Below are 14,725 nucleotides of genomic sequence, written 5' to 3'. Positions count from 1 at the left end.
TCTCTCTGTTGTTCTTGCAACCAGAGCTGTCTGAAAACCAGGGAGGTGAATTAGTTTCAGAAGCTCATCTCACTCCTCAGAGTGGGGTTGGCACTTTAATGACTATTCTCTTGGTTCCATTGCACCAGGCAAGCACAATTAAGCCCAGCGGAAGTATTATAAATTGTTTCAAATAGTATTTGAACGTAGGTCTGTCGTCACACTGCCACACACAGAAGCACAGGATTATGAGGTGGAGGTGGGTGGTGTGCTTATTTGTACTTTTTTGTGGGAGCACAGGGTTTATGTTTTGGAATCTTATGTTCATCATGACAGGTCCGAGGTTTGTGATAGTCAGAACCTCTGCTACAGGTTGTTGTGGTAAAGTAAGAAGTAAACAAACGCCTATAGCAGAGGTTCTGACTATAAACATTGTGTGGGACCAGGATGGTGTGGTACTAGTTTGAGGACATGTAACCAGAGCGGTGTTGTGATTTAGAGAACCATTTCTGCCAAGTCCTGCTGTGGCAAGCTCATATCAAAGTCTAAATACGGAAAGTTGGGGCATTTTTTAACTGAACTAAAGACTCAGAAGAAAAACATTTGCGAACACTCAAGCCTTTAGCCAATTAGAGTCTTTGGCATGGATTTTAAACATTTATTTATTTAACCTTTATTTAACTAGGCAAGTCAGTTGAGAACAAATTCTTATTTGCAATGACGGCCTACCAAAAGGCAAAAGGCCTCCTACGGGGACGGGGGCTGGGATTAAACTGTTAAAATAAAATAAAAATATAGGACAAAACACACATCACGACAAGAGAGACACCACAACATTACATTAACAGAGACCTAAGACAACAACAACAGCATGGCGGCAACACATGGCAACACAACATGACAACATGGTAGCAACACAACATGACAACATGGTAGCAACACAACATGGCAACATGGTAGCAACACAACATGGCAGCAGCACAAAACATGGTACAAACATTATTGGGCACAGACAACAGCACAAAGGGCAAGAAGGTAGAGACAACAATACATCATGCAAAGCAGCCACAACTGTCAGTAAGAGTGTCCATGATTGAGTCTTTGAATGAAGAGATAAAGCTGTCCAGTTTGAGTGTTTGTTGCAGCTCGTTCCAGTCGCTAGCTGCAGCGAACTGAAAAGAGAAGTGACTCAGAGATATGTGTGGTTTGGGGATACAATAATGAGGAGAAAGACATGGGGGAAACACCAGTGAAAGATTGAGAGATAGAGAGATGAACAAACAGACAGTAGTCCTCTATTCCCTAGTCTCCCCACAGAGAAAGGAAAGCCACATGTCTGCTCTGCTCTATTCTCTCACTCCACCCTGCCAGGTGGGTGATGGGGAAACAGGCTGACCCCCCCCCCCCCTGAATTTATTTCAATTCAAAGTGCCTTATTGGCATGGGAAACTTATGCCAAAGCAAGTACATTGCCAAAGCAAGTGAAATAAACAGATAAATATAGGTTGTATTTACAATGTTGTTTGTGCTCCTCTGGATGCCCTTTTGTCATGGCAACGGGCCACACATCTTGCTGCTCTGATTGCACATTGTGGTATTTCATCTAACATATATAGGACTTTATCAATGTTGGATTTGTTTTCAAATTCTTTGTGGTTCTGTGTGATCTGTGGAAAATATGTCTCTAATGTGGTCAAACATTTGGTAGGAGGTTAGGAAGTGCAGTTGTTTCCTTTCTTCTCTCGAGAGCCAGGTCTGCCTATGGTGGCCTCTCTCAATAGCAAGGCTATGCTCACTGAGTATGTACATAGTAAAGGATTTTTGCTATGTTAGCTGATTTAATGAAGACTAAGGGCACAGCCCCACCCTAACACCCACCCCACCCCGGCCTGGAGGAACTGCTGAGTAAGGGGAGCAGGGAGTCGAAGGAGGAGGGGAGGCAGGATGATAGGTGTGTGGAGTGATGTTCTGTTTCCTCGTCAACGTGTCAGAGCAGGGAAATCCTAATGACTGGTAATGTTTGGTAGGTACTATGGCAAAACGAGGAGGAGGAGAATTTGTAATAGTGATAGTTGTATGGATTTGTTTTCCTCTTAATTGTGTGAGCAGAGGAGGGAGAGGTAATATGCAGCATACAGTATCTCTAATCTCCCTGGTAAATATGCAGCATATCCAGGAGTTACTAGTCTAGGTAAAGTCCACATGACATTAGGAATCACTGTAGTTCCCTATTGAATACTGTAACCAGTTCACTCCCTATTGAATACTGTAACCAGTTCACTCCCTAATGAATACTGAAACCAGTTCACTGCCTAATGAATACTGTAACCAGTTCACTGCCTAATGAATACTGTAACCAGTTCACACCTGATTAAATACTGTAGCCGGTTCACTCCTGATTGAATGCTGTAACCGGTTGACTCCCGATTGAATGATGTAACCGGTTGACTCCCGATTGAATGCTGTGGTGGCAGGTAGCCTAGTGGTTAGAGCATTGGGCCAGTAACCAAAAGGTTGCTGGATTGAATCCCTGAGCTGACGAGGTAAAAATCTGTCGTTCTGTCCCTGAACAAGGCAGTTAACCCACTGTTCCCTGTTAGGACGTCATTGTAAATAATAATTTGTTCTTAACTGACTTGGCTAGTTAAAAAAAATATATTTTTTACTGTAACCAGTTAATTTAGGACTTTTCCAAACTGACAATAACAATAGTATTTTAAAAGATTAAAACCTGCGTTAGGGTTCACTGCAGGCCTAAATTAAGACATTTGTCAAAGTTGTGATGCGTCGCCATCTTCCTCCTCCCCTCCCACCCACAAACGCACACATCATGTCTCACCCCCACAAACACATACATCATGTCTCACCCCCCACACACATCATGTCTCACTCCCACAAACGCACACATCATGTCTCACCCCCCCATACACACATCATGCCTCCACCCCCCCGCACACACGTCTCACCCCCCCGCACACATACACATCACGTCTCACCCCCCACACACATCATGTCTCACCCCCCACACACACACATCATGTCTCACCCCCATACACATTGTCTCACCTCCCCGCACACACATCATGTCTCCACCTCCCCACACACACACACACACACACACGTCTCCACCCCCCACACACACATACAATGCCCCCCACACACACACACACAATGTTTATTTATTTTAAATCTTTTAAATTCACCTTTATTTAACCAGGTAGGCCAGTTGAGAACAAGTTCTCATTTACAACTGCGACCTGGCCAAGATAAAGCAAAGCAGTGCGACAAAAACAACACAGAGTTACATATGGGATAAACAAACGTACAGATAATAACACAATAGAAAAATCTATGTACAGTGTGTGCAAATGTAGAAGAGTAGGGAGGTAAGGCAATAAATAGGCCATAGAGGCGAAATAATTACAATACAGCATTAACACTAGAGTGATAGACGTGCAGATGATGATGTGCAAGTAGAGATACTGGGATCACCACTTTATTTTAACTTCTTCTGGATGGTGGCAGTATTGAGTAGCTTGGATGACTGATGTGCCCAGAGTAAACTGCCTGCTACTCACGCCCAGAAGCTAAGATATGCATATTATTAGTAGATTTGGATAGAAAACAGTCTGAAGTTTCTAAAACTGTTTGAATGATGTCTGTGACTATTACAGAACTCATATGGCAGGCAAAAACCTGAGAAAAAAATCGAACCAGGAAGTGGTTTGTAGTTTTTCAAGTGATTGCCTATCCAAACTACAGTGTCTGTGGGGTAATTTTGCACTTCCTAAGGCTAGATGTCAACAGTCTTTAGAACCTTGTTTGAGGCTTCTACTGTGAAGTGGGGGAGAATAAGAGCTCATTGAGTGAGAGGACTGCCAGCAGGGCATGAGCCTCAGCCATGCGCGCTCACGTGAGAGGTAGCTCAGTTCCATTGCATTTCTGAAGACAAAGGATTTCTCCGGTTGAAACTTTATTGCAGATTTATGATAAAAACATCCTAAAGATTGATTCTATACATCGTTTGACATTGTCGTGTCTTTGGGGCACCATTAAACTGAAGACATGTTTATCAAATAACTCCCTGTAATTATTATTATGCGATTAAACTGATTAATCGTTTAACTGTAATTAACTAGGAGATCGGGGCACCAAGGAAAATATTCAGATTACAAAGTTATAATTTTCCTAATATAACTTTCCTATATTATAACATTATATATTATATTATAGTATCTGACCGATTATCTTCTGGTTTAAATGGTGTATTCTTTACCTCGTCCAGTCTCATTCCAAACGTCGTAAATTGTTTTTATCTGCATGAACCCAGTCTTGACTAAGTCATCCATACATCAATTGTCTTAAAATCATTTATTTACTAAACTAAGTAATTCACAGAAAGCATACAAAACAGTTGGTTTCGTTACAAAGAAATGGTGGAGGAATGTTCCCTAGTGGGCTAAACCGGCATGGCGGCTTGTTAAACAAAAGAGTAGTGGGGGGTCAGCTGAGAAGACCCTACAGAGTTGATAAATATTAACAATTGATATGCTAATACTTTGCACATGAACGCTCACTCATTCGGAAGCAATTACAATCAGTATATATATTTATGCTCAGTGTGTCGTCAGGATCTCTGTTGAAAAGTTTGTTTCTGTTGGAGAGTCTGTCCGCGTTCTCTCTCTCTCGGTTAGAATGGATCTTTCAAAGCAACATTCGTTCATGTCATTATAGAATGGATGTTTCGTCGGTCTTCGCGTTCAATGATACCGAATTTCTAGCTGCAGACTATTAATTAATATCAAAGACTTGTTATTATTCTGTCGGTATCGATAGTCTAAAAGTTGAACCATGTGGTATGGTTAAACTTCAGTAGAGGGATGCATGGTCAAACCTATTGGCCAACTCGTAATGGAGTGGAGGCCTGGTCTGAAGAAAGAAATTCTGGGTGGGGGTTTTATGCTGAACATAGAAAAGCTGTCACATGACGCCTTGTCCTGTCTGTGTCCCTGGGGGCGTGCCGATGACTGAGTTAAGCTTTGTACAGAAATACAATTCTCTCACATTAACATCAGTACATAGCATCTCAACATATTCCAAATAGCTTTAATCTTATTAAATAATTTTATACAACCATTAGATGTAAGTCTCATTGCTGAGGCTAGTATATAAACCTTTGTATGGTAATATGGCCATATTGTCTCTAATGAGCCTCACAAAATTATACCAAGCGGACCAGTTCGTAGCTGGATTCTTCACCGATCTTTTATACCTTCTCCAGAACATAAATGTCGTTCGGTTCTCCAATTCTGTGAGGTGGAAGAATCCTTTGTTCTTTCCATGAAACCACTCTGTCTCTTTATACTGTGGCCATGAGGCAGGACATTCTCCTTTGGAATTTTACGATCGCCTTCAAACAGCCTTGTGTCAGAAGTATAGAGGTCGGGGGATGGTGCATAGAAAACCCAGAGGGCAACGTCATGACAACATGTTTCTACGAACTGTAATGGATTTTTTTGAGTTTTCGTCTGACCTGCGCGTCGTGAATTTGGATTTGTGAACTGAAGGCGCGAACAAAAAGGAGGTATTTGGACATAAAGTATGGATTTATCGAACAAAACAAACATTTATTTTGGAACTGGGATTCCTGGGAGTGCATTCTGATGAAGATCATCAAAGGTAAGTGAGTATTTATAATGCTATTTCTGACTATTGTTGACTCCAACATGGCGGATATATTATATGGCATGTTTTTGTGTCTGAGCGCCGTACTCAGATTATTGCATGGTGTGCTTTTTCGGTAAAGCTTTTTTGAAATCTGACACAGCGGTTGCATTAAAGAGAAGTTTATCTAAAGTTCCATGCATAACACTTGTATTTTCATCAACATTTATGATGAGTATTTATGAAAATGTATGTGGCTCTCTGCAAAATCACCGGGTGTTTTGGAGGCAAAACATTACTGAACATAACGCGCCAATGTAAACTGAGATTTTTGGATATAAATATGAACTTTATCGAACAAAACATACATGTACTGCGTAACATGAAGTCCTATGAGTGTCATCTGATGAAGATCATCAAAGGTTAGTGATTAATGTTATCTCTATTTCTGCTTTTTGTGACTCCTGTCTTTGGCTGGAAAATGGCAGTTTTTCTGTGTATAGGCGCTGACCTAACATAATCATATGGTTTGCTTTCGCCGTAAAGCCTTTTTGAAATCAGACACTGTGGCTGGATTAACAAGAAGTAAAGTTTTAAATTGGTGTAAAAAACTTGTATGTTTGAGGAATTTTAATTATGAGATTTTTGTTGTTTTGAATTTGGCGCCCTACACTTTCACTGGCTGTTGTTATATCGATCCCGCTAACTGGATTCCAGCCATAAGAAGTTTAAGAATGTGAAATGTCAGAATAATAGTAGAGAGATGAATTATTTCATATTTTATTTCTTTCATCAAATTCCCAGTGGGTTAGACGTTTACATACACTCAATTAGTGTTTGGTAGCATTGCCTTTAAATTGTTTAACTTGGGTCAAACGTTTCGGGTAGCCTTCCACAAGCTTCCCACAATAAGTTGGGTGAATTTTGGCCCATTCCTCTTGACAGAGCTGGTGTAACTGAGTCAGGTTTGTAGGCCTCCTTGCTCGCGCACACCTCCCCCCCCCCCCGTGCTTCACGGTTTGAATGGTGTTCTTTTCCCCCCTTTTTCCTCCAAACATAACGATGGTCATTATGGCCAAACAGTTCTATTTTTGTTTCATCAGACCAGAGGACATTTCTCCAAAAATTATGATCTTTCTCTTTGGCCATGAAATACATCCACAGGTACACCTCCAATTGAATCCAATGATGTCAATTAGTCTATCAGAAGCTTCTAAAGCCATGACATCATTTATGGAATTTTCCAAGCTGTTTAAAGGCACAGTCAACTTAGTGTATGTAAACTTCTGACCCACTGGAATTGTGATACAGTTAACCTGTTAGGGCTAGGGGGCAGTATTGACACGGCTGGATAAAAAACATACCCGATTTAATCTGGTTACCACTCCTACCCAGTAACTAGAATATGCATATACTTATTACATATGGATAGAAAACACCCTAAATTTTCTAAAACTGTTTGAATGGTGTCTGTGAGTATAACAGAACTCAAATGGCAGGTCAAAACCTGAGAGATTCCTTTACAGGAAGTGGCCTGTCTGACCATTTCTTGAACTTCTTTTCCATCTCTATCATTTACTAAGGATCTCTGCTCTAACGTGACACTTCCCACGTCGTCCATAGGCGCTCAGAGCCCGGGAAAAAACAGAATGTCGTCATTCCAGCCCCAGGCTGAAACACATTATCGCCTTTCTCAAGTGGCCGATCAAGGGACACTGGGCTTATGCGCGTGACCCCGACCGCCCCCGCCTTTGGGATTTTTTCCTCTGTTTGCCGAAAAGGAGGTTCCCTGTCGGAATATTATCGCTTTTCTACGAGAAAAATGTCGTAAAAATTGATTTTAAACAGCGGTTGACATGCTTCGAAGTACGGTAATGGAATATTTAGAATTTTATTGTCACGAATTGCGCCATGCGCGTGACACTTCTTTACTATTTCGGATAGTGTCTGGAACGCACGAACAAAACGCCGCTATTCGGATATAACGATGGATTATTTTGGACCAAACCAACATTTGTTATTGAAGTAGCAGTCCTGGGTGTGCATTCTGACGAAGACAACAAAAGGTAATCAAACTTTTATAATAGTAAATATGATTATGGTGAGTGCTAAATTTGCCGGGTGTCTAAATAGCGAGCCCGTGATGCCTGGGCTATGTACTTAGAATATTGCAAAATGTGCTTTCACCAAAAAGCTATTTTAAAATCGGACATATCGAGTGCATAGAGGAGGTCTGTATCTATAATTCTTAAAATAATTGTTATGCTTTTTGTGAACGTTTATCGTGAGTAATTTAGTAAAATGTTAGCGAATTCCCCGGAAGTCTGCGGGGGGTATGCTAGTTCTGAACGTCACATGCTAATGTAAAAAGCTGGTTTTTGATATAAATATGAACTTGATTGAACAAAACATGCATGTATTGTATAACATAATGTCCTAGGGTTGTCATCTGATGAAGATCATCAAAGGTGAGTGCTGCATTTAGCTGTCTTCTGGGTTTTGGTGACATTATATGCTGGCTTGAAAAATGGGTGTCTGATTATTTCTGGCTTGGTACTCTGCTGACATAATCTAATGTTTTGCTTTCGTTGTAAAGCCTTTTTGAAATCGGACAGTGTGGTTAGATTAACGAGAGTCTTGTCTTTAAATGGCTGTAAAATAGTCATATGTTTGAGAAATTGAAGTAATAGGATTTTGAAGGTTTTGAAAATCACGCCACAGGCTGGCAGTGGCTGTTACGTAGGTGGGACGCAAGCGTCCCACCTAGCCCATAGAGGTTAAGTAATCTGTCTGTAAACAATTGTTGGAAAAATGACTTGTGTCATGCACAAAGTAGATGTCCTAACCAACTTGCCAAAACTATAGTTTGTTAACAAGAAATTTGTGGAGTGGTTGAAAAACTAGTTTTAATGACTCCAACCAATGTGTATGTAAACTTCCAACTTCAACTGTATATGTAGTCTCCACACACACACACATAATGTCTCCCCCACACACACACGTCTCCCCCCGCACATACACGTCTCCCCCCGCACACACACACACACACACACGTCTCCCCCCACACACACACACACACACACATGTCCCCCCCCCACACACACACACACACACAATGTCTCCCCACACACACACACACGTCTCCCCCCACACACACGCACATCTCCCCCTGCGCACACACACACACATTACCCCTCCCTGCTCACACACACACACACATTACCCCTCCCCGCACACACACACACACACACACACACACACACACACACACACACACACACACACACACACACACACACACACACACGTTGTTCCCCCCTGTACACACACACAGAAACAGCAGCCCCTTAGTGAACTCTCACTGTTTGGTGTCTTCCTCCTCTCAGGGTTAGTGTTTACACACACACACCATTTGGGACACAGAAGTTTGTTCACTGGACATAGAGGTTGTCCTCCCTATTACTGTCCTGTCCCACAGAGAGATCTTTTTTTTTTTTACTGTTGTCTTTTCCTTTCTGTTTCATGGAAGTCATTGTATATTATTGCATCATCTAAAGACCATTGCCCAAGAACTGCCACGTCCCTCCCTACTGTACATTGGTTTTGTTCAATTGTTTTTTTTTTTTTTTTTTGTCTTTGTAATGAAAAGCGCTATATAGAATACATATAGTGTTATTATTATTAGTAGTAGTAGTAGTTCCTGCATTGTGAACAAGATTTAAACTGGGTCATCATGAAGTAAATATGACATTTTCCTTAACTCCTCTCTAGTCAGTAAACTATATACACTGTATTGAGATGCCATGCTCTATCAGCAGTGTTCATTGTTCAATTTCTCTTGGATCCCCTCTCACTGCTTCCACCATGGTTCTCTCTGTCTCTCTCTCTCTCTCTGCACCCCCATCCCCCTGTCTGTTTCCCCTCCAACAAGTTATTTCCACACAGGCACAGCTATATATTGTGAAGTGAGTATTTCACTGTGATCATATTTTCTCTGTGCTGCCTCCACCTTGGTTCTCACTCTCTCTCTCTCTCTCTCTCTCTCTCTCTCTCTCTCTCTCTCTCTCTCTCTCTCTCCCCTGGCCCTCCCTCCCTCCCTTCTGTCTCCCCCTTCCCTCCCTTGCTTCTGTCGCCCCCGTCCCTCTCTCCCTCCTCTCTCTCTCTCTCTCTCCCTCTCTCTCTCTCTCTCCCCGTCCCTTCCTCCCTGTTTGTTTCTCTATTCAAGGAAGAGAAGGGTATTTCCTGTGGTCTTGTTGATTTAGACTTCCTCCAATGCAGCGTGGGATTTCCCTTCATGAGAGCAAAGACTAAGGTATGGCTCCTAACGGTCCTGGCAAAATGTTTATAAATATATGACTAAGGTATGGCTCCTAACGGTCCTGGCAAAATGTTTATAAATATATGACTAAGGTATGGCTCCTAACGGTCCTGGCAGAATGTTTATAAATATATGACTAAGGTATGGCTCCTAACGGTCCTGGCAAAATGTTTATAAATATATGACTAAGGTATGGCTCCTAACGGTCCTGGCAGAATGTTTATAAATATATGACTAAGGTATGGCTCCTAACGGTCCTGGCAGAATGTTTATAAATATATGACTAAGGTATGGCTCCTAAAGGTCATGGCAGAATGTTTATAAATATATTACATGGTTTGTTGTTTCTACATTTACAATGAGTGGAGAAAACATAAGGAACACCTTCCTTATATTGAGTTGCACCCCTTTTTGCCCTCAGAACAACCTCAACTCGTCGGGAGATGGACTCTACAAGGTGTCGAAAGCGTTCCACAGGGATGCTGGCCCATGTTAACTCCAATATTTCCAACAGTTGTGTTAAGTTGGCTGAATGTCCTTTGGGTGGTGGACCATTCTTGATACACACGGGAAACTGTTGAGCGTGAAAAATCCAGCAGCGTTGCAGTTCTTGGCACACTCAAACCAGTGCTCGTGCCACCTACTACCATAACCCGTTCAAAGGCACTTAAATATTTTGTCTTGCTCATTCACCCTCTGAATGGGACAAATCAAATCAAATTTTATTGGTCACATACACATGCTTAGCAGATGTTAATGTGAGTTTATTGAAATGCTTGTGCTTCTAGTTCCGACAGTGCAGTAATATCTAACAAGTAATCTAACAATTCACCAACAACTACCTAATACAAACAAATCTAAAGGGAGGAATAAGAATATGTACATATATGGATGAGCGGCATAGGCGTGGTGCAATAGATGGTATAAGGTACAGTATGTACATATGAGATGAGTAATGTGAGATATGTTAACATTATTAAAGTGGCATTGTTTAAAGTGACTAGTGATCCATTTATTAAAGTGGCCGGTGATATGAGTCTCTATGTAGGCAGCAGCCTCTCTGAGTTAGTGATTGCTGTTTAGCAGTCTGATGGCCTTGAGATAGAAGCTGTTTTTCAGTCTCTCGGTCCCATCTTTGATGCACCTGTACTGAACTCATCTTCTGGATGGTGGCGGGGTGAACAGGCAGTGACTCGGATGGTTTTTGTCCTTAATGATCTTTTTGGCCTTCTTGTGACATGTAGGTGTGTAGTGATGTAGGTGTCTTGGAGGGCAGGTAGTTTGCCCCCGGTGATGCGTTGTGCAGACCGCACCACCCTCTGGAGAGCCTTGCGGTTGAGGGCGGTGAAATTGCCGTACCAGCCCGACAGGATGCTCTCGATTGTGCATCTGTAAAAGTTTGTCAGGGTTTTAGGTGACAAGCCAAATTTCTTCAGCCTCGTGAGGTTCAGTTTGTCTGTGATGTGTACGCCGAGGTACTTAAAACTTTCAATCTTCTCCACTACTGTCCCTTTGATGTGGATAGGGGGGTGCTCCCTCTGCTGTTTCCTGAAGTCCACGATCATCTCCTTTGTTTTATTGACGTTGAGTGAGAGGTTGTTTTCCTAACACCACACTCTGAGTGCCCTCACCTCCTCCCTGTAGGCTGTCTCGTCGTTGTTGGTAATCAAGCCCACTACTGTTGTGTCGTCTGCAAACTTGATGTTTGAGTTGGAGGTGTGCATGGCCATACTGTCATGGGTGAACAGGGAGTACAGGAGGGGGTTGAGCATTCTCCCTTGTGGGGTCCCAGTGTTGAGGGTCAGCGAAGTGGAGATGTTGTTTCCTACCTTCACCACCTGGGGGCGACCCGTCTGAAAGTCCAGGACCCAATTGCACAGGTTGATACCCAAGGCCTCCAGCTTCATGATGAGCTTGAAGAGTACTATGGTGTTGAATGCTGAGCTATAGTCATTGAACAGCATTCTTACATGGATATTCCTCTTGTCCAGATGGGATAGGGCATTGTGATGGCGATTGCTAAGGTGGGTCTAGGGTGGCAAGTAAGGTGGAGGAGATATGATCCTTGACTAGTCTCTCAAAGCACTTCATGATGACAGAAGTGAGTGCTATTTTTACATTTACATTTTAGTAATTTAGCAGACGCTCTTATCCAGGGCGACTTACAGTAGTGAATGCATACATTTCATACAATTTCATACATATCATACTTTTTTTTTCTGTGCTGACCCCCCGTGAGAATCGAACCCACAACCCTGGTGTTGCAAACACCATGCTCTACCAACTGAGCTACAGGGAAGGCTGCTATGGGGCGGTAGTCATTTAGTTCAGTCATCTTTGCCTTCTTGGGTACAGGAACAATGGTGGCCATCTTGAAGCATGTGGGGACTGGGATAGGGAGTGATTGAATATGTCCATATAGACACCAGCCAGCTGGTATGCATATGCTCTGAGGACGCGGCTAGGAATGCCGTCTGGGCTAGAAGCCTAGCGAGGGTTAACAATTTTAAATGTCTTACTCACATCGGCCATTGAGAAGGAGAGGGGGGGGCGCAGTACTTGTTAGCGGCCCGCGACGGTGGCACTGTATTGTCCTCAAAGCGGGCAACCAAGGTGTTTCGTTTGTCTGGAAGTGAGACGTCGGTGTCCTTAACGTGGCTGGTTTTCTTTTTGTAGTCCGTGATTTCCTGTAGACCCTGCCACATACGTCTTGTGTCTGAGCTATTGAATTGCGACTCCACTTTGTCCCTATACCGACATTTCACTTGTTTGATTGTCTTGCAGAGGAAATAACTACACTGTTTATATTCAGCCATATTCCCAGTCCTCTTCCCATGGTTAAATGCGGTGGTTCGCACTTTCAGTTTTGCGCGAATGCCGCCATCCATCCACAGTTTCTTGTTAGGGTAGGTTTTAATAGTCACATCTCCAATGCACTTCCTTTTAAACTCACTCACCGAGTCAGCGAATAGATCGATATTATTCTCTGAGGCTGCTCGGAATGTTTCCTAGTCCGTGTGATCAAAACAATCTTGAAGCGTAGATTCCGATTGTTCAAACCAGTGTTGAATGGTTCTAGTCACGGGTACATCCTGTTTGAGTTTCTGCCTAGAAGATGGTAGGAGCAAGATGGAGTCGTGGTCGGATTTGCCAAAGGGAGGGCGAGGGAGGGCCTTGTATGCATCGCGGAAGTTAGAGTAGCAGTGATTGAGTGTACAAGGCAGTTAACCTGCTGTTCCTAGGCCATCATTGTAAATAAGAATTTGTTCTTAACTGAGGTGCCTAGTTAAATAAAGAATAAATACAAATTAAATAAATAAATATTGCCCGAGTAAGTGATGCAATCAATATGCTGATAGAATTTAGGTAGCCTTGTTCTCAAATTAGCTTTTTTTTAAATCCCCAGCTACAATACTGTAAGGGAGTGCGTAACTGGCGGCAGGGAAGTCAGGCGCAGGAGAGCAAAACTGGGTAATCAACTGAGCAGTTTTATGCATAAAACCACCGGAAACCAGAACAACAAACAAATGGGTACAAAAACCGTCACGCACCAGAGAAAACGTGCACATGCACTTACAATAAACAATTCCGCACAAAGACATGGGGGGAACAGAGGGTTAAACACACAACATGTAATGAGGGAAATGAGACCAGGTGTGTGGGAAGACAAGACAAAACAAAAGGAAAACAGAAAGTGGATCGATGATGGCTAGAAGACCGGCGACGCCGACCGCCGAGTGCCGCCCGAACAAAGAGAGGAACCGACTTCGGCGGAAGTCGTGACAAATACATGCAGCCTCAGGATATATTTCCAGTTTACATAGAGACCAGTGAAGTTCTTTGAGGGCCGTCGTGGTGTCTGCTTGAGGGGGTATATACACAGTTGTGACGATAACTGATGAAAATTCTCTTGGAGATAATATGGCCGGCATTTGACTGTAAATAATTCTAGGTCGGGTGAGCAGAAGGACTTGAGTTCCTGTATGTTGTTGTGATTACACCATGAGTAGTTACTCATGAAGCATAGCGCCCTTCTTCCCAGAGAGGTGTTTATCTCTGTCGACGCGACGCATGAACGCGGTGGCTGACCCGAATCCGACAATGTATTCCGAGAGAGCCATGTTTCTGTGAAACAGAGAATTCTACAGTCTCTGATGTCTCTCTGGAAAGCAAACCTTGCTATAATTCGTCTACCTTGTTGTCAAGAGACTGGACATTGGCGAGTAGTATACTCGGAAGCGATGGGCGGTGTGCATGCCAACGGAGCCTGACCAGGAGGCCACACCATCTGCCTCTTCTGCGACGATGTTGTTTTGGGTTGGCTTCTGGTATTAGATCCACTGGTCCTGGGTGGTGGTCCGAACAAAGGATCCGCTTCGGGAAAGTCATATTCCTGGTCGTAATGTTGGTAAGTTGACATCGGTCTTATATCCAATAGTTCTTCCTGGCTGTATGTAATAACACTTAATATTTTCAGGGCTAACAATGTAAGAAATAATACATTAAAAAACGAACTACTGCATAGTTTCTTAAGGACTCGAAGTGAGGCGACCATTTCTGTCGGTGCTGTCCAATATACACAATCCATGTCTCAATTTGCTTAAAAATCTTCTTTAACCTGTCTCCTCCCCTTCATCTACACTGACTGAAGTGGATTTAACAGGTGACATTAACCCCTGTGCGGCCTCGACGGACATCCAGCTAAAAATCATATCGCCATTAGCATAACAAAATGTAATAAAACATTTTTTTCAATTTTTTTTT

The 14,725-nt window shown here is 42.7% G+C and overlaps 1 protein-coding gene across 1 annotated transcript in view; it reads left to right on the top strand.

The window, feature by feature from the left end:
• The window catches only part of LOC106610997 (integrin alpha-9), a 161,202-nt gene that overhangs the window by 106,073 nt on the left and 40,404 nt on the right, over positions 1-14,725 (top strand). The window contains exon 19 of the mRNA XM_082978367.1: positions 9,869-9,955. Coding sequence (XP_082834493.1) covers positions 9,869-9,955 — 87 coding nt within the window. The remainder of the gene's footprint in view (positions 1-9,868; positions 9,956-14,725) is intronic.

The sequence above is a fragment of the Salmo salar genome, chromosome 01 (genome assembly GCF_965601325.2).
Source record: "Salmo salar chromosome 01, fSalSal1, whole genome shotgun sequence".
Taxonomy (NCBI): domain Eukaryota; kingdom Metazoa; phylum Chordata; class Actinopteri; order Salmoniformes; family Salmonidae; genus Salmo; species Salmo salar.
This window is presented reverse-complemented; position numbering and strand designations above follow the sequence as displayed.